The 27,521-nt window shown below is 41.1% G+C and overlaps 1 protein-coding gene and 1 long non-coding RNA gene across 2 annotated transcripts in view; one reads left to right on the forward strand and one right to left on the reverse strand.

The window, feature by feature from the left end:
* Positions 1–14,059: 14,059 nt before the first annotated feature.
* The window catches only part of LOC110522548 (cytosolic 5'-nucleotidase 1A), a 29,616-nt gene continuing 16,154 nt past the window's right edge, over positions 14,060–27,521 (reverse strand). The window contains exons 5-6 of the mRNA XM_021601002.3: positions 15,909–16,096; positions 14,060–15,650 (exon numbers count right to left, since the gene is read on the reverse strand). Of these exons, the coding sequence (XP_021456677.3) occupies positions 15,273–15,650; positions 15,909–16,096 (566 nt within the window). The 3' untranslated portion in view covers positions 14,060–15,272. The remainder of the gene's footprint in view (positions 15,651–15,908; positions 16,097–27,521) is intronic.
* Positions 17,425–20,001, forward strand: LOC149984167 (uncharacterized). Its single transcript, XR_016495475.1, has 2 exons — positions 17,425–19,730; positions 19,833–20,001. It is a non-coding gene; the product is annotated as an uncharacterized LOC149984167 (long non-coding RNA).

Here is a 27,521-nt window from a genome sequence, read left to right on the forward strand (position 1 = left end):
GGATAGGCTAAAGGTCGCTTTGACTATCACTGTTCAAAAATGCAACTCGTTTGCCAGTTGACTTCACCTATATTGTGGTCTGCCTAACACGTTCTGACAGAGCTCATATATACAAGCATTTTGCTACACTTGCATTAACATCTGCTAACCGTGTATGTGACAAATAAAATTTGATTTGACCTGCTTACATATTGGAAGCAAAATATTTTTATTTAGTTAAAAGATGAGGTATAATAATTTTAATCAGAATACACAATTAACGTTTAAATATTATTAGTAACATAATAAATAGCAGTAGAATAACTGCATATTAAATAATGCTGTAATTTAAATCTGTATACCCCATGTAGGCTACTGCCCCTTTAAGAGCTATAAATAATTGTGTACCCTATTTTGTGATTCTCACCAAATATATTGTTGTTTTCTCACACTATTCAAACCCAAAAAGTGAATATCGCGATTATAAAACTCTCTTTATAGATCACATATTTCAAACAAATAATCTGAACTAAAAACTCCACACATATTTTGGAATTTATTTGCATCCTTGAAAATCGCTAATCAATATCCAAAAACAGCACACAAAAACCTATACATCGCCATCTTCTCTTTTTTGTGGCACCAATGTGAGGGTTTATGGCAGGGGAAACGGTGCTGCAGTATTCTAGTGTGTGGTGCGGGTGTGATGAGAGATCCGGTGGAATACGACGTTACGAGCGCTGATGCCTTGATCCACAGGCGAAATCCCAGGGGGGAAGGGGGGACACAACCCCCCCCCATCCTGGGAAAAATATGATTTGTACCCCCCAATATATCACTGGAAACATAACTATGTAATTTCAATAATATTAATAATACTCAATGAAAGCACTTGCGCTAATTGTAGACACTTATTAGCTCGTTTTTAAGTTTCAAAAGATTGCGACCCCCACCCTTTGCCTCACAATGGTTTATCCACTGCCTCCCAACCCTCAGCAGTGGCACAAGATGCAGGTACTGTGCATGTGTGGGAATCTGACGGAGTCTACCACTCAATACAAGAAAACACATTTAATAACCGTCACCAGTCTTCATTTTCGTGGCATTCTATTACAGGTCACATTATGTTAGTTGATGTTTGCTAGCTAGCTACAGTAACATCAACCAGTGTTTGCAGCTATTTGAATCAATGAGAGAAACTAGCGATGCAATGTTGTGTGTTCCTTAACTGGCAAGGTAACAGGGTTCGTGTCTACCGTCTGAAAGGCACTTAATACACGTAACTAACGTGAGGTTATTCCAGTCAATCGCACCATAATTATGTTTTATGTTGTCAGGGTTCACACACACACAATGGCTGAATTTGCACAGCCAGCGAGCAAACTAAAGCAAACATTAGCTAGCAAGCTAGCTAGTACCTATTCAATTTATGTGGAGTCGTCAAAGATGGAATATTTGTTATCGTCTGTTTATGCCAAGATCAGCATGTAGCTGTAGTGCTTCGACGTTCCTGTGATACGGTTAGCTATAAACTGAACTCCAAACGGAACAGAACTACTCTACCATTGTCTTAAATATATTTAATGGTCTCGTTGCAAAAGCTAAATTGTCGCTTGGGGACTTTGAAGCACCTGTGTGCCGATCTTGAGTAAACTGACGATAGCAAAGATTATAGCAAACGCCACCGAAACGTAATTGGTGCCCGCTAGCTCTGCAAATTCAGCTATTGTTGGAAGCCAGCCACTAAAAAACAAACTACATTACAATTACAAAAGGTTGCAGCATGCGTTGTGTAAATGGTTAACTCATACAGCTGTCAACCCTTGTCACTGCAATCCGTTTCATATTTGCTAGCTGACCAGCTAGCTAGCTACCTTTTAGATTGAAGCCCATCTAGAATGATAGAAGCCCATCTCCTACTGGTAATAACCTGCACACTGTGTGTAGCCAGCCAGGTAAAAAAAATGGCAGAAAAAGGACAGAGTATTTTTCAGTACACCAAAACGCTAAGTAAGAACCCTAGTAGCCTAATATCTCAAAAACAAGTTGATAAAATGCTAATAAGAAAGTGAAATGCTAATAGAAATGTTTCACAATGATGTCATTAGGCATATCAGGCAACAGATGGCACACAGACAGCAGAGCTGGGGACAGATGGGCAGGGACAGCAGAGATGGGGACAGATGGGCAGGGACAGCAGAGCTGGGGACAGATGGCACACAGACAGCAGAGCTGGGGACAGATGGCACACAGACAGCGGAGCTGGGGACAGATGGCACACAGACAGCGGAGCTGGGGACAGATGGCACACAGACAGCAGAGCTGGGGACAGATGGCACACAGACAGCAGAGCTGGGGACAGATGGGCAGAGGGACAGGGAGTCTCAGGTAAGTTTGTTGAGTCTTTGTTTGGCAACATTATGAAAGGTTTTTTAGACTTGTAAAATAGGACATAATTGGAAACACCCCCACTCTCAACTTAAACTGGTGACTGAACTAAGATTTGTTTAAGGCAATGGTATTGCTGTTGTGATTAATTGTGTCGTTTTGGGTACCGGTAGTTAGGAGTACAGCAAACACCTTATTTATTTTCTAGGATTCAGACTGTGAGGCAGTGAGTGTGGTGAAAGGGGAAGAGCCAGGGAGAGAGACTTCAGGACGGTTTCACATCTACGGCAGGACCAGGTGTCAACCTTGTTGCCAGCAGCACCAGTATAGGGAACAGTGGCACAGCATTGTCCAGTTACCTCAGTTATGGCACAAAACCATATCAGCCACACCCACAATTTATAGAACCGCAAACTCTTGCCAACAGACTGTTGACGTTTCAAGAAAGATGGCTTTGCAATTTCCCCTGGCTACCTTATAATCCATCAGTAAAAGGAGTGTTGTGTTTTCACTGTAGCCAAGGGTTTTCAAGCCAGCCATCTATTGGCCAAAGAGCAGATGCTGCCTTCATTAGTGCAGGATTTAGGAACTGGAGAAAAGCCATTGTAAAATTCACAGCACGTCAAAACTGCCAAACCCACCGCCACTTTGTAACTGTAAAAGCACACCAGTGAAATCCAATCAGTGTTCAATTATCTTCTGCATGGGGTTAACAGAATAAGTTATGAAAGCTACCTAGCACTGTATGAGAAAGCAACAACATTGATTGACTCCATTGAGACACACTCAAGACGATTTGCTGGCAAAACAGTGGATCACTGTAGGGCAGAATTTTTTTAAGTGTTGGATGGTGTGGAGGTTCAGTTTGGCGACTGTTTTGACCAGGACAATCTAAATGTCCTGCAAACGTTGGAAAGAGCGCTTCTCACGGGGCAATTGGATGAGTCTCTAGATCAGTACCCAGAGCTGAACATAGATTCTCTTTCAGTGCAGTTGCCTCTCTTTTGAAACAAATACCCCTGTAGCAGCAGTAGAGAGGCAGCAGAGGTCCTCAGGAAGCTTCCAGTGGAGGTGTGGGGGTTGGTTGACCAACTTGAGGTGCTGATCAGAATTTTTTGTTTGTGGTGCCAGTGTCTTCATGTGAGGCTGAGAGGAGTTTCAGTGCACTCCGCAGGTGAAAGACTTGGCTACAGGCTAGCATGGGCCAAGAGAGACTGAATGGCGTAGTTGTCTATAATGTACATAAAGACAGGCTGGACAAATGTTCGGTTCTTTTGTTCAGTAGTGTGTGTAGCAGTGGTTCTCAACCTTTTTTGGGTACTGGAACCCCTGCATATTTTGAGGCAAGGCAGGCAAGGTTTTGAGTGGTCCTCAGGGACCTCCACCCCCTCTATATTATAGGTAAAGTTACTGGAATCCGTGTGGTGATGAATACGTTCATTACACTTTTTTATTTCACGGAACCCTTGTAATTACACCACTGACCAATAGGGGTCCACGGACCCCTGTTTGAGAACCACAGGTGTATAGTATATTTGTTCTTTTGTTTAGTAGTTTTCAGTTTTTAGTACATGACAGTACACATACTATTTATTTTGTTATTCTTATTTAAAATTGCATACTTTGTGTGACATACTTGTCCATAGTTGCTGTTTGAAGAGTTGAGACACTGACTGAACAATAAATCAGTATTTTTGAAGGATATTTTGTTAGATTTTTTGGGGTTATTCATTGAGGTAGTTCTTTCACTTTTAGAATTGTACTTATTTTGAGCTTTTTGTTCTTGTAAAGCTGTTGTAGTAGACTCAGGCCAGTGGCACATATTTAATGACTATATAAATGTATCAGAAAAAGTCAAATTAAAATTCAATTCAATACGGAGACCAACTTTGTGATGGTTCTCAATGGAGATTATTTTAGATGACATCACACCACGTTCATTGTATTTATGAAAACTGCACCCACACACAGTGTACAGTACCATTACCACCTACTGCCCTTTCTTGGTATTGCTGGTTGTAAATACAAATACCTGAATACATACTGGACTGATAAGGAACACTGCTATAACTATTATTAGTAGTAGTTGTCACGGCCGTCCTCCTCTTCATCTGAAGAGGAGAGGCGAGATGGATCGGAGGACCAAAATGCGGCGTGGTATGTGTTCATCATTAATTTTAATAAAGAAAACACTGAACACTGAAACCCTATACAAAAACAATAAACGAAATAACAACCGTGTAGCTAATGCGAACTGCGCTGAAACAAGCAATCAACATAGACAATCACCCACAAACAAACAGTGCAACCCAGGCTACCTAAGTATGATTCTCAATCAGAGACAACTAATGACACCTGCCTCTGATTGAGAACCATACTAGGCCGAAACATAGAAATCCCCAAATCATAGAAAATCAAACATAGACTGCCCACCCAACTCACGCCCTGACCATACTAAATAAATACAAAACAAAGGAAAATTTTTATTTATTTATTTTTTTATTTATTTTTTTATTTCACCTTTATTTAACCAGGTAGGCTAGTTGAGAACAAGTTCTCATTTGCAACTGCGACTTGGCCAAGATAAGGCATAGCAGTGTGAACAGACAACACAGAGTTACACATGGAGTAAACAATTAACAAGTCAATAACACAGTAGAAAAAAGGGGAGTCTATATATACATTGTGTGCAAAAGGCATGAGAAGGTAGGCAAATAATTACAATTATGCAGATTAACACTGGAGTGATAAATGATCAGATGGTTATGTACAGGTAGAGATATTGGTGTGCAAAAGAGCAGAAAAATAAAAATAAATAAATAAAAACAGTATGGGGATGAGGTAGGTGAAAATGGGTGGGCTATTTACCAATAGACTATGTACAGCTGCAGCGATCGGTTAGCTGCTCAGATAGCAGATGTTTGAAGTTGGTGAGGGAGATAAAAGTCTCCAACTTCAGCGATTTTTGCAATTCGTTCCAGTCACAGGCAGCAGAGAACTGGAACGAAAGGCGGCCAAATGAGGTGTTGGCTTTAGGGATGATCAGTGAGATACACCTGCTGGAGCGCGTGCTACGGATGGGTGTTGCCATCGTAACCAGTGAACTGAGATAAGGCGGAGCTTTACCTAGCATGGACTTGTAGATGACCTGGAGCCAGTGGGTCTGGCGACGAATATGTAGCGAGGGCCAGACGACTAGAGCATACAAGTCGCAGTGGTGGGTGGTATAAGGTGCTTTAGTGACAAAACGGATGGCACTGTGATAAACTGCATCCAGTTTGCTGAGTAGAGTGTTGGAAGCAATTTTGTAGATGACATCGCCGAAGTCGAGGATCGGTAGGATAGTCAGTTTTACTAGGGTAAGTTTGGCGGCGTGAGTGAACGAGGCTTTGTTGCGGAATAGAAAGCCGACTCTTGATTTGATTTTCGATTGGAGATGTTTGATATGGGTCTGGAAGGAGAGTTTAGAGTCTAGCCAGACACCTAGGTACTTATAGATGTCCACATATTCAAGGTCGGAACCATCCAGGGTGGTGATGCTGGTCAGGCGTGCGGGTGCAGGCAGCGAACGGTTGAAAAGCATGCATTTGGTTTTACTAGCGTTTAAGAGCAGTTGGAGGCCACGGAAGGAGTGCTGTATGGCATTGAAGCTCATTTGGAGGTTAGATAGCACATTGTCCAAGGACGGGCCGGAAGTATATAGAATGGTGTCGTCTGCGTAGAGGTGGATCAGGGAATCGCCCGCAGCATGAGAAACATCATTGATATATACAGAGAAAAGAGTCGGCCCGAGAATTGAACCCTGTGGCACCCCCATAGAGACTGCCAGAGGACCGGACAGCATGCCCTCCGATTTGACACACTGAACTCTGTCTGCAAAGTAATTGGTCAGAACGTGACAGTAGTATTATAGTGATTTAAACATTTGAACAAGTTGGGACAACCCTTCAGTTAACTACTGTACCTATCAATTATCCAGTTATAAAGTAATTAAAAAAAAAGTAATAATATGGTTCCTCAATATACATTTAACATATTACAACGTAGGCTGTGTTACAGCACTACTTTTGGTGTCCCCCTCAGGAATTGCTCTTGAGAAAATGTAATGTAATTGTCCCCTCCAAAGTTGATATCAGATTTTTGCCCCTGCACAAATGGACCTTTTGTTTTATAAATTCCATCGTTATATCCCCAAAATGTCCATTTATTTGGCGCGTTTGATTCAGAAAATACACCGGTTCCAACTTGCGCAACATGACTACAAAGTATCTAATAAGTTACCTTAAACTTGGTCCAAACATTTCAAACAACTTTTCTAATCCAACTTTAGGTATTTTTAAACGCAAATAATCGATAACATTTAAGACGGAATAAACTATGTTCAATATCGGACGAAAACAAAGTGGAGCGAGCTTTCAGATCGTGCGCCCCAACCACAACAGTACACTTGGCTATCCACCCAGAAAGGAAATGGCTACTTCTCATTTCTCAATGGAAAAACATCAACCAATTTCTAGACTGTTGACATCTAGTGGAAGCAATAGGAACTGCAAGCAAGTGCCTTAGAAATCTAGATTCACATAGAAAAACCCATTGAAAAGAGAGTGACCTCAAAAAAACATTCCTGGATGGTTTGTCCTCTGGGTTTCGTCTGCCAAATAAGTTCTGTTATACTGACAGACATACGTTTAACAGTTTTAGAAACTTTAGAGTGTTTTCTATCCAAATCAACCAATTATATGCATATCCTAGCTTCTGGGCCTGAGTAGCAGGCAGTTTACTTTGGGCACACTTTTCATCCGGATGTGAAAATAGTGCCCCCTGGCCTTAAGAAGTGTGAAGACACGAGGTTCATGAAATCAATGTTGCTAGTAACAGATGACATTCATATTCTGACAATCTCTGAAACTCACTTCGATAATACCTTTGATGATAGCAATACATGGTTATAGCATCCACAGAAAATACAGAAATGCCAAAGGTGGAGGTGTTGCCAATTAGAACCACATTTCTGGAAAGCTTAGAGAGGATCTCGTGTTGAATACTGCTGAAGAACTATGGCTACAGGTTCATCTGCCTCACCTATAGCCCATTCTTGTGGGAAGTTGCCATAGACCACCAAGTGCTAAAAGTCAGTATCTGGATAACATCTGTGAAATGCTTGATAATGTATGTGATATCAATAGAGAGGTATATTTTCTGGTTGATTTAAATATTGACTGGCTTTCATCAAACTGCCCACTCAAGAAAAAGCTTCAAACTGTAACCAGTGCCTGAAACCTGCTTCCGGTTATCAGTCAACCTACCAGGGTAGTTAAAAACAGCACAGGAATGACATCTTCAACATGTATTGATCACATCTTTAATGATGCTGCAGAAATATATATATTTAACTCAGCAAGTCAGTAAATAACAAATTCTTATTTTCAATGACAGCATAGGAACAGTGGGTTAACTGCCTTGTTCAAGAGCAGAATGGCAGACCTTTGACCTTGTCAGCTCGGGGATTTGATCTTCCAACCTTTCGTTTACGATTCCAACGCTCTAACCACAAGGCTACCTGCTGCTTTAAAGCAGTATCCAAATCCATCAGATGTAGTGATCTCAATATAGTAGCCATTTCTAGGAAAACCAAAGTTCCAAAGGCTGAGCCTAATATAGTGTATAAGAGGTCATACAAGAGGTTTTGTAGTGATTCCTACTGTATGTTGTTGATGTAAAGAATATTTGTTGGTCTGTGGTGTGTAATGAGGCGCAAACAGATGCTGCTCTTGACACATGAAATTCCTTTTTCCAGTTACTAATAAGCATGCACCCATTAAGAAAATTACTGTAAAAACTGTTAAATCCCAGTGGATTGATGAGAAATTAAAAAATGTCTTCATATCTTCAATTTAAGCCTACGAGAAAGCGGGCGCTCAGGTCTGGAGGGAAGCAAAACTCATTCTGTTACCTAAGAATAGTAAAGCCTCCTTCACTGGCTCAAATAGCCGACCAATCAGCCTGTCACCAACCCTTAGTAAACTTTTGGAATTTTTTTTTTGACCAGATACAATGCTATTTTACAATGAAAAAATTGACAAGACTTTCAGCACATTTATAGGGAAGGACATTCAACAAGCACAGCAGATACACAAATGACTGATGATTGGCTGAGAGAAATTGACTATAAAAAGATGGTGGGTGCTGTCTTGTTACACAGTGAGTCTTTTGACATTTTCGATCATAGTCTGCTGCTGGAAAAAGGTATGTGTTATGGCTTTACTCCCCCTGCTATATTGTGGATAAAGAGTTACCTGTCTAACAGAACACAGAGGGTGTTCTTTAATGGAAGACTCTCCAACATAATCCAGGTAGAATTCCCCAGGGCAGCTGTCTAGTCCCCTTACTTTTTCCATCTTTACTAACAACATGCCACTGGCCTTGAGTAAAGCCAGAGTGTCTATGTATGCAGATGACTCAACACTATACACGTCAGCTACTACAGCGACTGAAATTACAAACATAATCCAGGTAGAATTCCCCAGGGCAGCTGTCTAGTCCCCTTACTTTTTCCATCTTTACTAACAACATGCCACTGGCCTTGAGTAAAGCCAGAGTGTCTATGTATGCAGATGACTCAACACTATACACGTCAGCTACTACAGCGACTGAAATTACAAACATAATCCAGGTAGAATTCCCCAGGGCAGCTGTCTAGTCCCCTTACTTTTTCCATCTTTACTAACAACATGCCACTGGCCTTGAGTAAAGCCAGAGTGTCTATGTATGCAGATGACTCAACACTATACACGTCAGCTACTACAGCGACTGAAATTACAAACATAATCCAGGTAGAATTCCCCAGGGCAGCTGTCTAGTCCCCTTACTTTTTCCATCTTTACTAACAACATGCCACTGGCCTTGAGTAAAGCCAGAGTGTCTATGTATGCAGATGACTCAACACTATACACGTCAGCTACTACAGCGACTGAAATTACAAACATAATCCAGGTAGAATTCCCCAGGGCAGCTGTCTAGTCCCCTTACTTTTTCCATCTTTACTAACAACATGCCACTGGCCTTGAGTAAAGCCAGAGTGTCTATGTATGCAGATGACTCAACACTATACACGTCAGCTACTACAGCGACTGAAATTACAAACATAATCCAGGTAGAATTCCCCAGGGCAGCTGTCTAGTCCCCTTACTTTTTCCATCTTTACTAACAACATGCCACTGGCCTTGAGTAAAGCCAGAGTGTCTATGTATGCAGATGACTCAACACTATACACGTCAGCTACTACAGCGACTGAAATTACAAACATAATCCAGGTAGAATTCCCCAGGGCAGCTGTCTAGTCCCCTTACTTTTTCCATCTTTACTAACAACATGCCACTGGCCTTGAGTAAAGCCAGAGTGTCTATGTATGCAGATGACTCAACACTATACACGTCAGCTACTACAGCGACTGAAATTACAAAGAGCTGCAGTTAGTTTCAGAATGGGTAGCAAGGAATAAGTTAAGTCATAAATATTTTTTTCAAAACTAACGCCTTTTATTTAGGTCAAATCATTTTCTAAACCCTAAACCTCAACTAAATATTGTAGTGAATAATGTGGAAATTGAGCAGGTTGAGGTGACTAAACTGCTTGGAGTAACCCTAGATTAAAAACTGTCATGATCAAAACATATTGATACAACAGTATCTAAGATGGGGAGAAGTCTGTCCATAATAAGGCACTGCTCTGCCCTTCTTAACAGCACTATCAAAAAGGCAGGTCCTACAGGCCCTAGTTTTGTTGCACATGGACTACGGTTCAGTTGTGTGGACTACAGTTGACATGTTGACTGCACCGAGCTGTCTGTTTGAACTACTTGCACACAGCTCGGACACCCATGCATACCCCACAAGACATGCCACCAGAGGTGTCTTCACAGTCCCCAGGTCCAGAGCAGACAGTACTACATAGAGCCATGAGTTCATGGAACTCTATTCCACATCAAGTAACTGATGCAAGCAGTAGAATTAGATAAAAAAAAAACAGATACAAATACACCTTATGGAACAGCGGGGACTGTGAAGGGACACAAACACAGGCACAGACATGCATACACACACACGCGATAACAAATGCTCTATACACATATGTACAAATGGATTTTGTGTTGTAGATATGTGGTAGTAGAGGCCTGAGGGCACAGACTTAACGTGTTGTGAAATATGTTGTGATTGTATTGTTTTTAAAAATGGTGTAACTGCCTTAATTTTGCTGGACCCCAGGAAGAGTAGATGCTGCCTTTGTAGGATCTACTGGGGATCCATAATAAACCCCAGGAAGAGTAGATGCTGCCTTTGTTGGATCTACTGGGGATCCATAATAAACCCCAGGAAGAGTAGATGCTGCCTTTGTAGGATCTAATGGGGATCCATAATAAACCCCAGGAAGAGTAGATGCTGCCTTTGTAGGATCTACTGGGGATCCATAATAAACCCCAGGAAGAGTAGATGCTGCCTTTGTAGGATCTAATGGGGATCCATAATAAACCCCAGGAAGAGTAGATGCTGCCTTTGTTGGATCTACTGGGGATCCATAATAAACCCCAGGAAGAGTAGATGCTGCCTTTGTAGGATCTAATGGGGATCCATAATAAATACAAATACAAAGATATTTACCTTATTAAGTCACAGGCAAAATTCAAATATATGAGCATTTTTGCTCAATTGTGAATTGAGTTTGAAAAACAATAGTGTGTGAACGTAAATATTGAAGTTTGTCTTTGCAACAGAAATAGCTGTGTTGATCAAACAAGAGAGTTTAGTTTGCTGAGACCCACAATTTAGAATACTGTGTTGGTTTTAAAATACATCTGGCTTTCGGCATGTATTTTACTTTGAGTTAATTTACTTCTCAGGAACCAGTATACAATTAAAACATATACTGGTTTTCACAGGCTGAAATATGATGCATTAAACCAGATATAGCAACAAAAAAGTAAATGGATCTGTTTTGTGGTCTGTGGTTACTCAGGAGAACCCACTGTCTGGTCTAGCCTGGACAAATCAAGTTTGTACTGTATGTGCTAACATTCCAATCCTTGCCCCTTTTTGTCAAAACAATCATGTTGCTCCATTGTTTGGCAATGACACATGAGTACATGGAGTGGAATTTGGCCTTAAAACAGATTCTGGATGTCTGGTCCGTTGATTGGATTTTGACTGAAACAGGAAAGGAGTCAAAAGGGACTCTAAGTACAACAATTAACAAACTTGTCTCAACCAAAGTAAAAAATATATAGCAGTCATCTGTCAATAATGAAATCATTTCCATAGTTGAGAAAATTACTATATTATTATAAGTACACAAGGCGAGACCCAGATGCAAACACAGGAGGCAGATGGTTAGAGTACAAGATGTTTATTCACAATCCAAAAGGGGTAGGCAAGAGAATCGTTGTGGACAGGCAAAAAAAAAATAACATGCTGGTTGACTTGAACGTACAAGATGAACTGGCACACTGTGTTGAAGTAACAATGTTTATTGTAACAACCGGGGCAGGGAAACTACAGGTCATGGCAGGCAGGGGTCGATAATCCAGAGTAGTGGGGCCAAGGTATAGGACGACAGGCAGGCCCAGGTCAGGTCAGGCAGAGGTCGGTAATCCAGAGTAGGGACAAAGGCACAGGACAACAGGCAGGCTCAGTCTGGACAGGCAAGGCTCGACACCAGGAGGACGAGAAAACAAGAGAAGTGCTGGTTGACTTGAACAAACAAGACGAACTGGCAACAGGCAGACAGAAAACACAGGTATAAATACACTGGGGATAATGGGGAAGATGGGCGACACCTGGAGGGGGTGGAGACAAGCACAAGGACAGGTAAAACAGATCAGGGCGTGACAAGAAATGAGGAAACAGAAGAGAAAATGAAATACGTGATGACATTGTAAGCAGGGAGATACAGCAAATGGATTATACCCAACCTGATCTGACAAAAAGACATACCAACTGCAATACAATTCCTTGTTTGCTTAACTGAATAAGAAATGTATGTTAGCAGAACATTCCTGTCCCAAAGTAGGGTAAACTAGAAAATCAGCGTACTAAGGAAATGTAAAGCCACTGTAAAATCCACTGAACAATATGCACAAGTGTGTACAGAGCTATATTTAGTACACTAGTTTGTAAAGAAATAGCATATTTTTTTATGTTTTATTGTATGTGCTCTGTAGTGAACATAAGGAATAGGTCAATAGAACATATGAACCATTTTACATTACAGTGAAAGGGTACAGTGTAGAAAACATAGACACATCCTGATGTACAGTGAAAGGGTACAGTGTAGAAAACATTGACACATCCTGATGTACAGTAAAGAGGACAGTATAGAAAACATAGCTGACATCCTGATGTACAGTAAAAGGGTACAGTGTAGAAAACATAGTTGACACATCCTGATGTACAGTAAAGAGGACATTACAGTATAAACAAGCTCTTATTTTGCTCTAATTGTATTGAATCAAATATTACACTGCTCTGAAAACTCACCATACTATCTGAGATATTTTATTTGCTAGAAGCAGAATAGAATATCAAACTAACAAATAATATAATGACACAACGACACACACTTAGGCCAGGATTTAATCTGATTGTACATTTGGAAAATGCGCCATTAGTCGACATATGTCGTGTTTACTGTGAATATGGTCTCCACGAACGTGGGCACATTGCCTTTAGAACCTGCATTGCTGACAAAGCACGATCAAATTGAATTCCGGCCTTACCTTTCTTCTTACCATAAACTGTTCTAATTAAGTTGGCAGCCATTTTTTAAAAACAGAAAGATAAAGTTATCCAGGTCACACGTGATATCATTGAAAAGCCCAGAATGTCTCTCAAAGGGAAAACAGGAACTAACACAGTGGCATGTATGTCCTCAGAGATTAAGATCAAAAACAACTGTCTATTAGAGTGAACAAAGTGTAAATGCTGGTCCTTAGGAAGCTATAAATAGACATGTCATTATCATATCAGTTTCCTGTTGACATTATGCAGCCATATCACTGTGTGTGTGTGTCACTACTATGTAACACAGTCTAAAGGCGTGCCACATGCTAGCCCCCTGGGAGCAGGATACAGTCAAGTGTTGTTGACATCCCCAATGGATCCCCATCCTGACACATACGACACACATATAACCAACAGATACACTATTCATGTGTGATCATCTCCTAACATTCAGACTCTAGGGGAATCCACACATTATATTCAGTGCCCTGAAAAAGTATTTCCCCCTTTCTGATTTTCTCTATTTTTACAAATCTTTTACACATCTTCAACCAAAACCTAAAATGAGATAAAAGGAGCAAATAATAAAAAATGTGATACTGATTTTATTTTTTTTATAAACAGTTATACAACACCCAATGTCCCCGTGTGATAAAGTAATTACCCCCTTACAATCAATAACTGCTTGTGCCACATTTTGCTGCAATGACCACAACCAAACATTTCCTGTAGTTGTTGTTCAGCCTCTCACATCACTGTGGAGGAATGTTGGCCCACTCTTCCATGCAGAACTGCTTTAACTCAGCGATATTTGTGGGTTTCTGAGGATGAACTTCTTGTTTCAGGTCCTGCCACAACATCTCAATCGGGTTTGTATCAATGTGTGGATAATACATAAAAACATGAATCAACCATTCACATCTATTTTAAACCTTTATTTAACCTTACTGCAATATGCACATGATAAATCTTTATGTTAAGTTAAAAGTGAAAAAATACAGACTGGATATTCTTAAAAATAGACATTTGAATCATTCCTAAAATATGTGTTAACACACAAAGAAGAAAAAATAGAAATAGTTAATGTTCAACATACAATATAGACTGTCCTTATACATACTGTATATTCAACTGTAAACTATATGTAACAAAATACCCGACATGTAACATTTTACTAGTGGAACAGGTATGTTGAACTAGCTTGCTTGAGGTTTTGATATAACATATAGCCTAATTCAGCTTTACTAAGAGCAAGGTGAGGTTTCTTGCATCTAAAAACAAATATTTTTAAATGGAATAAGAAAATGGAATAGACTAGAACAATGCATGGATAGCAAAAATAATATAATTATTGAATATTAAAGTGTTGCTTTTAAAGTTTAGTACATTTCAGACAATAGTTTTTAAAGTCGTGCTCACGAGCCAAAATGGGTCCCCAAAAAATATGCACAATTGTGTACTACATCATCCATTTTGTATGATATGTCATGTCCTGCAAAATATTTTTTTTAAATGTTTGCAATTCGAAAATTTGACGAATTCCAATTCGTATAATATGGTACGAGTTTGTAAGTGCTTAAGATCCCGACTGCATCTAAGTGTAAATAATAAATAAATAATGTGTTAATGTCTGTTTTGTATGGTGTGCAGTGAAACCAAAACGCATATATTTTTTCAGCGCTTCATATCAATAACCATTCTACCTTGTTAGCGCACTAGAGTGCACATATCTAAAGATATAAAATACACTTTTCTAAATATACTTTCATGTGTAAAATTTGAACACCCTATGACATTTTCATTAAAAAAAACTACATATTTGACCAAATACTATTAAAGACTACAATGTGATGGTGATGAGGATTGTAGGAAAGTGATCCTTTCTCTCCTCATGACAGAGAACATTAGGTGACATTGGTCCCTGATGTGAGTATTACATCTACAGTCCTAAACAATGTGTTTTTTTCTCCTGTTGATACAACATTCTCTGATAAAGATGTTTGTAATAATGTGTAAAAAAGAGAAATAATATAAAATTCTGATAAACAATAAAGGTCCTACAGCTGATGACAGGGTTGTGTGCAACTAAGCATTTGCATAACGTATGATATCTCCCCACCACTAGGAGGCTCTTTACTTCTTGTCTTTGACATCTTTGTCAGGCTGCTCAATAAGTTCCCCCTTGTGATACTTCTGTCCGATCCCATAAGGCACGTGTGCAGCGATGGTCCCCAGCTCCTTGGCTCCCTCGATGTGGAACATCTGGTCGTCAAAGAATATGTGGGGCCGGATCTTCTGCAGGAGAGGCCCTTTGGGGGCCCCGGCTAGGAACAGGGCTTCGTCGATCTCCAGGCCCCAGCTCCTGAGGGTCTTGAGGACACGGGCCCCTGAGCTGGCTGCACTGCGGGCTGTTACCAGGTAGGTACGAATGGGGCAGGTCATACGCTCGTTCTTGGCGTAGAACTTTCTCTGGAGCTTCCCCAGCGCCTCCAGGAAACACTTCAAGGGACCCTGAGAGAAACAATGAGACATATTTTTTTACTTTTGTCCAAAATCAAAGCATATAATACATAAATGGGTTCCACTTTATTGGGCTAGCCCCCTATTATAGATGGTCTTTAGATATGCAACAACTTGGTAGGCATAAGGAAAGGGTTAGGTCTAGTATTAGGCATAGTGGGATAGTTAGTTAAATCTGACACAAACGGCCATGTCAAAAGCTAACATAATATGGAGACGTATTCTGCTTCAGAGTCCTCTCATGATCACCTGTGCAAGTGGTTTGTTCTCGAATTCCTTCTCGTGCTCAAAGAACGTGTCCAGGCCGTGTTGTTTCACGATGATCTCCGACTCGTCAGAGAAGAGGACTGCGTCCCCGTCAAAAGCTACTTTCAGCTGTGTGTCGGACAGCTGGTTCTCCACATCTCCAGATGCAAACATGGTTGCTGCAGCAATGCCTGTTTATAAGACATAAGGGGCTTATACATGCTCATAACAAGTCTTGCAACGCTTTACAACAGTTATGGCTAGATGGTATAAAGCTACGGAAGTGACGCAAAAATTGCCATTCTCTCGCTGTGCGATTTGCCAGTTTCTGTTACTTTGGCAACAGCTAGCTAGAGAGTTAGGTCAGTTAGCTAACTATGAGTCACGAGACGATGACAATTAGCTGACAGAGGGCAATAACGACAACACGCCAAGCCAGTGTGAATGACCAGTGCACCGGCATTGTGCTTCCCACTGGACAGCTGTACTTTTACTGAGTCGCCGGTAGCTAGTATAACGTGGACAATTTGTGTTTATTTTTTTCTAGGATTTATGTCTTGTACTACCAGAGAAATAACTCACACTGGTAAGCATCTAGATGTCACCGTGATACAGTCTACCCAATGGGGTGAACATGAATGGCAACAACACCGGGACACAATGTCCTTCATTCTACAACTACTGTGGAACTAGCTACCTAGGATGACAGGGGGATGACATTAGGAGGTGACAGTTACAGCAAGCACATGCAGACAAGCAACAGAACCCTCATCATCAGTAATTTCATCAAAAATAAACAATCGTCAGTTTTATTAACTGAAACTGCACAATTATGTTGTGCGTAAAACTAACAGTGAAATCTGAATCCAACTCAATCCAAAATTAAGTCCAAACTCTCATGTTAGTTCATTTGAAAACTCGTCATTGGCTGTATACCATCTAGTCACAACCTATTACAACAGCATCATCCATGCATTATGTATGTAGGCTATTCTATAAAGTGTTATCACAATGTACATCTACAGTTTTTGAGTTAGTATCCATGCCAACCTAAACTATTCCATCACCATCTACCCTCCTCAATGGCCTCGGTGACTTTCTCTCCATCCCTGGAGAAGTACCGGTTGGTCATGCAGGCCTTGTCGTGGAAATTGCAAGATTATGTTATAATGCTTGTATTGCATTATAATGGTTGTTTTATTCGACAGAATAGTGTTCTGTTAACTATTATGTGTGTGTTCTACTGAGGTTGGGCCTCTATGAGATAACACTGACAGAGGAGATTTACGATGTCTTTGGGTGATTAAACCTAAAGAGCATTCCAGAGAACATGAGGTAATGTTTTTGTGCTATACCATACCAGGGTGAGATGGTTCCAGTTTGGAGTAGGAGGACCAGACACTGGTCTATACAATGAAAACTGTTGACACAACAGTTGCTGTCTGCTATGTATTATAGATACCTTTCATACAAATCTTAACCTTGTGACCATTCCATGTATCTGTTGTTCGTCATGTAGGTTGAGAGGGGTGTTGTCACGCTCATCGTTGGAATGAGGTGAGGACCAAAGCGCAGCGTGGTAAGTGTTCATCATATATTTATTAAACCGAGAACACTAAACAAAATAACAAAAGAGAAACGAAACGAAGCAGTTCTGAAAAGGTGACAAACACATAACAGAAAACAATCACCCATGAAACACAAAAAAAGGCTACCTAAGTATGATTCTCAATCAGAGACAACTAACGACACCTGCCTCAGATTGAGAACCATACCATGCCAAACACAAAACACAACATAGAAAAGGAACACAGAGAAAAGGAACTCACGCCCTGACCATACTAAAACAAAGACAAAACAAAAGAACTAAGGTCAGAACGTGACAGTCCCCCCCCCCTCCCCCTCCCCCCATGGGGGAGGGTCTGGGTGGGTGTCTGTCTGCTGTGGCGGCTCCGACGCGGGACGTGGACCCCACTCCACCATAGTCTTTGTCAGCCTCCAACCTGCCTCCGTGGCCTCTTTAGAGCGGCGACCCTCGGCGCCGACCTTGGACTGTAGACCCTAGCCACGAGTCCCGATTTGACGGGAGACTCCGGTAGCTCCGGACAGGCGGGAGACTCCGGCAGCTCCGGACAGGCGGGAGACTCCGGCAGCTCCGGACAGGTGGGATACTCCAGCAGCTCCGGACAGGCGGGAGAATCCGGCAGCTCTGGACAGGCGGGAGCACCTGTAGGGAGGAGACGGAGAGACAGCCTGGTGCGGGGGGCTGCCACCGGAGGCCTGGTGTGTGGAGGAGGCACCGGCTAGACCGGACCGTGGAGGAGGCACCAGATAGACCGAACTGTGGAGGCGCATTGGAGGTTCTCGAGCACTGAGGCTGTACAACCCTACCTGGCTGGATGCTCCCCGTAGCCAGGCCAGTGCAGCGAGGTGGAATAGACCGCACTGGGCTGTGCTGGCGAACCGGGGATACCATGCGCAGGGCTGGTGCCATGTACCCCGGCCCGAGGAGACGCACTGGAGACCAGATGCGCTGAGCCGGCTTCATGGCACCTGGCTTGATGCCCACTCTAGCCCGGCCGATACAAGGAGCTGCAATGTAACGCACCGGGCTATGCCTGCGCACCGGGGACACCGTGCGCCTCACGGCATAGCACGGTGTATGCCCGGTCCACCTCTCTCCACGGTAAGCACGGGGAGTTGGCGCAGGTCTCCTACCTGACTTAGCCACACTCCCCACACTCCCCATGTGCCCCCTTCCCAATAAATTGTTGGGGCTGCCTCTCGTCCCAGCCCCGCTGCCGTGCTGCCTCCTCATATCACCACCGCTCAGCTTTAGCTGCCTCCAGCTCTGCCTTGGGGCGGCGATATTCCCCAGCCTGTGCCCAGGGTCCTTTGCCATCCAAAATCTCCTCCCATGCCCAGGAGTCTTGCGTTTTCGGCCGCTGCCCGTTAACACGCTGCTTGGTCCTTGGTTGGTGGGTGATTCTGTCACGCTCGTCGTTGGAATGAGGTGAGGACCAAAGCGCAGCGTGGTAAGTGTTCATCAAATATTTATTAAACCGAGAACACTAAACAAAATAACAAAGGAGAAACGCAACGAAACAGTTCTGAAAGGTGACAAACACATAACAGAAAATAATCACCCACCAAACACAAGTGGGAAATGGCTACCTAAGTATGATTCTCAATCAGAGACAACTAACGACACCTGCCTCTGAGTGAGCACCATACCAGGCCAAACGCAAAACACAACATAGAAAAAGGAACATAGACAACCCACCCAACTTACGCCCTGACCAAACTAAAACAAAGACATAACAAAATAACTAAGGTCAGAATGTGACAGTTGTATCTTTGCTATAAAAGATCTCAGTAGCCATTGTGTTGACACTTTCAATGGTTCAATAGAAATGGTGAATCGTTGAAAGTCATAGCTATTGCAAAGCTCTTATTATTAAAGATTTAGTTTAAGTATAACTCTGACTTGTGTGTTAAGTTTGTCTCTCTATTTGATATTAAAGAAATTAACCACCACAGCCTTCCGATTGCCAATGGGGCTTTGCCCTCCCGTCATACAGATTCTCTCTGTCACGAATCCCGTTTCCTGAGTCTGTTTTTTGCCTATGTTCTGTCCTGGAGTGTTTTTTCCGGCGTCCTGGAACGCCGTCTGTCTGGTTGCCGGGCAATGTAGCCAGTTGGGGTTTCTGATTACCCGCACCTGTATCCCATCAGCTATCTGCACACCTGGTCCTGATCATCATCTCTCCTCTTCATAAGCCCGGACCTGACATCCATTCCCTGCCGGATCGTTAGCCATGAACAGTATGTTGTGCCAGAGTATCAGCCTCAAGTTGGATAGAATTTGTTTTGTTGTTTGTTACGTATTGCTTGCCTTAAACTTACCTCCGTTTGTTTTGTCTTCAGTTACTCACCCGGATCATTTACCCCATTCCCGCCTGGTCGTCGTCGGATTCCGCTTCCCCATTGGATCCACCTATTTACTCCCATCAACTCACCACCGCTGCCCGCTACGCCACCTGGATATATCTAACCATTCACTTTCACTTGTAAATAAATACTCACCTTCTTCCTACTCTCCTTGTCCTGGTCTGCTTCTGGGTTCGATTTTGAAGAAACCTGACACTCTCAGTGGTTAAATCTGATGTAGAGGGAACCATTGTTTTTTATCAGAAACTCATAGAAATGTGATGGTATGGTCATCAGGCTGGTAGCCAAAGATTGCAACTACATATCATGAACAACAGCATATAAACATTAAAAACAACATATTTGGTCAAAAGAACATCATATAGTTGGAAGTCCAATCATGCAATGAAACATGAATATACATTGCAAAACAGGTAGCCATGAAGTGCTTTAAAAGGCTGGTCATGGCTCACATCAACACCATTATCCCAGAAACCATAGACCCACTCCAATTTGCATACCTCACCAACAGATCTACAGATGACGCAATCTCTGTTGCACTCCACACAGCTCTTTCCCACCTGGTGGTAAGGATAGGTAACCACACATCTGCCACGCTGATCCTCAACATAGGGGCCCCTCAGGGGTGCGTGCTCAGTCCCCTCCTGTACTCACTGTTCACCCATGACTGCATGGCCAGGAACAACTCCAACACCATCATTAAGTGTGCCAACGACACAACAGTGGTAGGCTTGATCACCGACAATCATGAGACAGCCTATAGAGAGGTCAGATACCTGGCCGTGTGGAGCCAGGATAACAACCTCTCCCTCAACGTGATCAAGACAAATTAGATAAATGTGGACTACAGGAAAAGGAGGATCGAGCATGCCCCCATTCTCATCGACGGGGCTGTAGTGGAGCAGGTTAAGAGCTACAAGTTCCTTGCTGTCCACATCACCAACAAACTATCATGGTCCAAACAAACCAAGACAGTCTTAATTAAAGAAGGCACAACAAAGCCCCCTCAGGAGACAGAAAAGATTTGGCGTGGGTCCTCAAATATAATTTGATTTGATTTGAGATATGTCTTAAAACACTGTAGACGTGGCGGTGACATTGCAGTACGTGTGGCAGAGCATTATGAGTGTTATAGGCATGTTTTACAGAGCATGGTGGTTGATGCTGTTGATGATGCACACCCCGACCTGGGCTTGGTTATTAGTCATCAGGACGATATCAAACGGCTCCTCACTGTCGGGGTAGAGCTACCTCAGTCTGGAGTTCACCGTCATCAGAGCCTGTAGTGTGTGTGTGTGTGAGTGTGTGTGAGTGTAAATTAGTGTGTGTTTTTAGGACAAAATTGACACGGGTATTAAAAAACAATTACACAACCTGCCTGGTTTGTACTAGTCTAGACCAACTACAACCTGGCTGGATTGTACTAGACTAGTATTTTCCCCATATTTTACACTGAATGTTATCAGATCTTCAACCAAAACTTAATATTAGATGAAAGGAACAAATAACATAATATGTAATACTTATTTTTATTTTTTTTATAAACTATGTTAATCTTGGAACTCCCTCTCCCGGATCCGAGAGAATTGTCATCAACTGACACTAATTAGCATAACGCAATGGACAAAAAATATTACTAGAAAATATTCATATTCACTAAATCACAAGTGAAATATATTGAAACACACTTCTGTTAATCACCCTGTCATCTCAGAATTTGAAATTATGCTTTACAGTCAAAGCAAGACAAGCATTTGTGTAAGTTTATCGATAGCCTAGCATAGCATTATGCCTAGCTAGCAGCAGGCAGCTTGGTCACAAAAATCAGAAAAGCAATCAAATTAAATAGTTTACCTTTGATGAGCTTCGGATGTTTTCACTCACGAGAAAACACAGCAAATGTTCATTTTGTGCCATAAAGATTATTTTTATAGCTGAAACACATCCCTTTGTATTTCCCGTTTGGTTGAGAAATCCACCGGAAACTGCGGTCACAACAACGCCGAAAAATATTCCAAATTACATCCATAATATCGACAGAAACATGGCAAACGTTTTTTATAATCAATCCTCAAGGTGTTTTTCAAATATCTATTCGATAATATATCAACTGGGACAGGTGGCCTCTTAGTAAGAAAGAGAGAAACAATGGCTGCATTTGTCTTTTACGCACAAAACACTCTGAGAGCCTACAGCTGACCACTGACGCAATGTTGTCGTTCAGGCTCATTTTTCTAAATAAAAGCCTGAAACTACTGTATATATTGTGACACTAGAAGAAAAAGGAATCTGGTTGATATCTCATTCACTGCTCAATAGGGACTCATAGGAACGCAGAGCTTTCTAAATAAGAGTCCCTTCCTGATTGGAATTTTCTCAGGCTTTCGCCTGCAATATCAGTTCTGTTATACTCACAGACAATATTTTTACAGTTTTGGAAACTTTAGAGTGTTTTCTATCCTAAGATGTTATATGAGAATTATATGCATATTCTAGCATCTTGTCCTGACAAAATAGCCTGTTTACTTTGGGAACGTTATTTTTCCAAAAATGAAAATAGTGCCCCCTAGTTTCAAGAAGTTTTAAATGTCCAATGTTTAAAGTAATTTCCTCATTCCATTCAATAACTGCTTGTGTCACTTAGTTATTGTTCAGTCTCTCACATCACTGTGGAGGAATTGTGACCCACTCTCCCATGCAGAACTCCTTTAACTCAGCGACGTTTGTGGGTTTTTGAGCATGAACTGCTCATGTCAGGTCCTGACACAGCATCTCAATTGGTTTGTATCAATGTGCCGCTAAAACATAAAAACATGAATCAACCATTCACATTTTACTGCAATATACATATGATAAACCCTTTCTGTTCATTTAAAAGTGAAAAAATACAGACGGGATATTCTTACAAATTGAAATGAGTTTCCGAAAATATGTGTCACAATATGATTTTTTTTTTTATGTCAACATACAATATAGACTGTCCTTATACATAATCTATATTCAACTGTAAACTATTTGTAACAAAATGCCTGACATGTAACATTTTACTGGTGGAACAGGTATGTTGAACTAGCTTGCTTGAGATACAGTGCATTCAGAAAGTATTCAGACTCCTTGACTTTTTCCATATTTTGTTACGTTACAGCCTTCTTCTAAAATTGATTACATTTTTTTTAATCCTCAATCTACACACAATACCCCATAATGACAAAGTGAAAACAGATTTTTAGATTTTGGGGAAAATGTAAATAAACAAAACAAACAGAAGTACTTTATTCACATACAGTACCAGTCTAAAGTTTGGACACCCCTACTTAGTCAAGTGTTTTTCTTTATTTTTACTATTTTCAACATTGTAGAAACATCAGAACTATGAAATAACACATATGGAATCATGTAGTAACCAAAAAAAAGTCTAACAAATAAAATATAAAATATTTTATATTTTCAAATTCTTCAAAGTAGCTCCAATTGGACCTTGATGACAGCTTTGCACACTCTTGGCATTCTCTCAACCTGCTTCATGAGGTAGTCACCTGGAATGCATTTCAATTAACAGATGTGATTTCCTTTTTAATGCATTTGAGATAATCAGTTGTGTTATGAAAAGGTAGGGGTGGTATACAGAAAATAGCCCTATTTGGTAAAAGAACAAGTCCATATTATGGCAAGAGCAGCTCAAATAAGGAAGGAGAAACAGCAGTCCATCATTAATTTAAGACATAAAGGTCAGTCAATCCGCAACATTTCAAGGAGTTTCTTCAAACGCAGTTGCAAAAACTATCAAGTGCTATGATGAAACTGGGACTTCTGCTGCAGAGAAAAAGTTAATTAGAGTTAACTGCACCTCAGATTTTAGCCCAAATAAATGCTTCACAGAGTTCAAGTAACAGAAACATCTCAGCATCAACTGTTCAGAGGAGACTGCGTGAATCAGACCTTTGTGGTCAAATTGCTGTAAAGAAACCACTAATACCATTTGTTTTTCAACAGGACAATGACCCAAAACACACCTCCAGGCTATGTAAGGGCTATTTGACCAAGACGGAGAGTGATGGAGTGCTAAATCAGATGACCTAGCCTACACAATCACCCGACCTCAACCCAATTGAGATGGTTTGGGATGAGTTGGACTGCAGAGTGAAGGAAAAGCAGCCATCAAGTGCTCAGCATGTGTGGGAACACCTCTTAAAGATCGGGTGAATTTTTTCAACATTTTGTAAAAAATCGCGCAAAATTTCAACGTCCTGCTACTCATGCCAGGAATATAGTATATGCATATGATTAGTATGTGTGGATAGAAAACACTCTGAAGTTTCTAAAACTGGTTAAATCATGTCTGTGACTATAACAGAACGTGTGTAGCAGGCAAAACCCCAAGGAAAACTGTTCACAAAAAAAAATATATATATCTCTCCGCCAGTTCTCTGTATTGTCTATGGCAAGGGAAAATAGATAGCGCCCAGTTTACAGTTCCTACAGCTTCCACACGATGTCGCCAGACTTGGCAATTTGGTTGAAGTTAATCCTTGGTGAAATGAGGAATAGGCACTTCTTGTCATCGGGTACACCGGGGGAAGTTATGAAAGAGAGAATATCGACCATGATTTCAAGACTTGCTGCTATTGAATACAGATCGCCCCGTGATCAATTTGATCGATTATTAACGTTTACTAATACCTAAAGTTGGATTACAAAAGTAGTTTGAAGTGTTTTGTCAAAGTTTATAGGCAACTTTTTTAATTTAAAAAAATGACGTTGCGTTTTGGAAAGCTGTTTTTTCCTGGATCAGACGGGCTTCATAAATGGACATTTTGGGTATACATGGACGGATTTAATCGAAAAAAATACCCAATTGTGATGTTTATGGGACATATTGGAGTGCCAACAAAGAAGCTCGTCAAAGGTAATGAATGTTTTATATTTTATTTCTGCGTTTTGTGTAGCGCCGGCTACGCTAATTCTTTTGTTTACGTCCCCTTCAGATATTTCGGGGGTTGCATGCTATCAGATAATAGCTTCTCATGCTTTCCCCGAAAAGTATTTTAAAAATCTGACATGTTGGCTAGATTCACAACGAGTGTAGCTTTAATTGAGTACCCTGCATGTGTGTTTTAATGAAAGTTTGAGTTTTATCGAGTACTATTAGCATTTGGCGTTGCGCATTTCCATTTCCTGTTGGCTAGGTGAGACGCTAGCGTCTCACCTTGCTCTAAGAGGTTTTAAGACTGTTGGAAAAGCATCCCCCATGAAGCTGGTTAATAGAATGCCAAGAGCGTACAAAGCGGTCATCAAGGCAAAGGGTGACTACTTTGAAGAATCTTTTCTCAAATATACATGATTCCATATGTGTTATTTCATAGTTTTGATGTCTTCACTACTTTTCTGCAATGTATAAAAAGGCAAAAATAAAGAAAAATCCTTGAATTAATGGGTGTGTCCAAACTTTTGTCTGGTACTGTAAGTATTCAAACTCTTGCTCAGATTCGAAATTGAGCTCAGGTTCAGCCTGTTTCCATTAATCATCCTTGAGATGTTTCTACAACTTGATTGGAGTCCACCTGTGGTAAATTAAATTAATTGGACATGATTTGGAAAGGCACAAACCTCTCTATATAAGGTCCCACAGTTGACATTGCATGTCAGAGCAAAAACAAAGCCATGAGGTCGAAGGAATTGTCCTTAGAGCTCCGAGACAGGATTACCAAAACAATTCTGCAGCATTGAAGGTCCTCAAGAACACAGTGGACTCCATCATCCTTAAATGAAAGAAGTTTGGATCCACCAAGACTCTTCCTAGAGCTGGCCGCGCGGCCAAACTGAGCATTCGGGGAAGAAGGGCCTTGGTCAGGGAGGTGACCAAGAACCTGATGGTCACTCTGACAGAGATCTAGAGTTTCACTAGGAGATGGGAGAACCTTCCAGAAGGAAAACCATCTCTGCAGCACTCCACCAATCAGGCCTTTATAGTAGAGTGGCCAGATGGAAGCCACTCCTCAGTAAAAGGCACATGGCAGCCCGCATGGAGTTTGCCAAAAGGCACCTAAAGGACTCTCAGACCATGAGAAAACAGTTATTTTGGTCTGATGAAACCAAGATTGACTCTTTAGCCTGAATGAAGGTTCACCTTCCAAAAGGACAATGACCCTAAGCACACAGCCAAGACAATGCATGAGTGGCTTCGGGACAAGACACTGAATGTCTTTGAGTGTCCCAGCCAGAGCCCAGACTTGAACCCTTATCGAACATCTCTGGATAGACCTAAAAAGAGCTCTGTAGCGACGCTCCCCATCCAACCTGACACAGTTTGAGAGGATCTCCATAGAAGAATGGGAGAAACTACCCAAATACAGGTGTGCCGAGATTGTAGAGTCATACTCAAGAAGATTCGAGGCTGTATTTGCAGGCAAAGGTGCTTCAACATAGTACTGAGTAAAGGGTCTGAATACTTATGTAAATGTGATATTTCATTTGAAATACATTTGCATAAATATCTAAAAACCAGTTTTTCTTTGTAATTATGGGATATTGTGCATAGATCGATGAAGGAATTATAACAACTGGATCATTTTTAGAATAAGGCTGTAATTTAACAGAATGTGGAAAAAGTCAAGGGGTCTGAATACTTTCCGAATGCACTGTATATAGCCATATAGCCTAATATAGCTTTACTAAGAGCAAGGTGAGGTTTCTTGCATCTAAAAAGTTATATTTTTTCAATGGAATGGGAAAATGGAAAAGATTAGAACAATGCATGGATAGTAAAAATAATGAATGTTAAAGTGATGCTCCTAAAGTTAAGTACATTTCAGCCAGTACTTTTGAAAGTTGAGCTCACGAGCCAAAACTGTTCCACGAGACATTTGCACAATTGTGTACTTTGCCATCCATTTTGTATGATATGTTACATCCTGCAAATTTGTATTTTTTTATGTTAGCAATTCGTATGATATGTTACGAATTCCATTTCATACAATATGTTAAGATCCCGGACTGCATCTTTAAGTGTAAATAATAGTGTGTTAATTAAAGTCTGTTTTGTATGGTGTATTAAGGGGGAATGGTAAGTGCTTGTAGAAATTAACGCACCCAAATGTATTATGATCTCCGTACAAATCTGTGCCCAATGTCTAATTGGTCACAACGCAGGAAAGCAAGTAAAGACCTCTTTATCAAGCCTACCAGTCCTCTAGGGCACATTTGTAGGAAGAAAATTGTAGAAAAAATGTGTGTCCCCCTATTGCTATCTAAGCTTTGTGGGACACCGAATCATGGAACAATATCTTGTAACAGGAACTTAGCCACGGTCTTTGCTTCCTCATTTGATGTGGGGAAGGCTTGGAGTAACTGTCACCCATTACCACCGCTCTCTCTCTCTCCAGTTCATGGTTCGAATCACAATTACAACTTTTGATTAATTATAAACTTCTTAACAATTTTCAGTGTTTACACATATTTCAATTTCAACCAATGTCCCTGAATTTTCTGGTGAAGGTGATGAGACGTCACCAGAAATTCAGAACAGGAGTAATTCAAAAACATTTTCTATAGCTGGTTTACATTGGGTTTGTAAGTACATTTCTCATCAGGAGAAATTACACGTGTTAAGCCAAAATTAAGACAATAGATACTTCAGTAAACTTCATTTGTGTGCCCTTTAAGGTG

The sequence above is a fragment of the Oncorhynchus mykiss genome, chromosome 4 (assembly GCF_057628025.1).
Source record: "Oncorhynchus mykiss isolate SJ-2025 chromosome 4, ASM5762802v1, whole genome shotgun sequence".
In the NCBI taxonomy this organism is placed as follows: domain Eukaryota; kingdom Metazoa; phylum Chordata; class Actinopteri; order Salmoniformes; family Salmonidae; genus Oncorhynchus; species Oncorhynchus mykiss.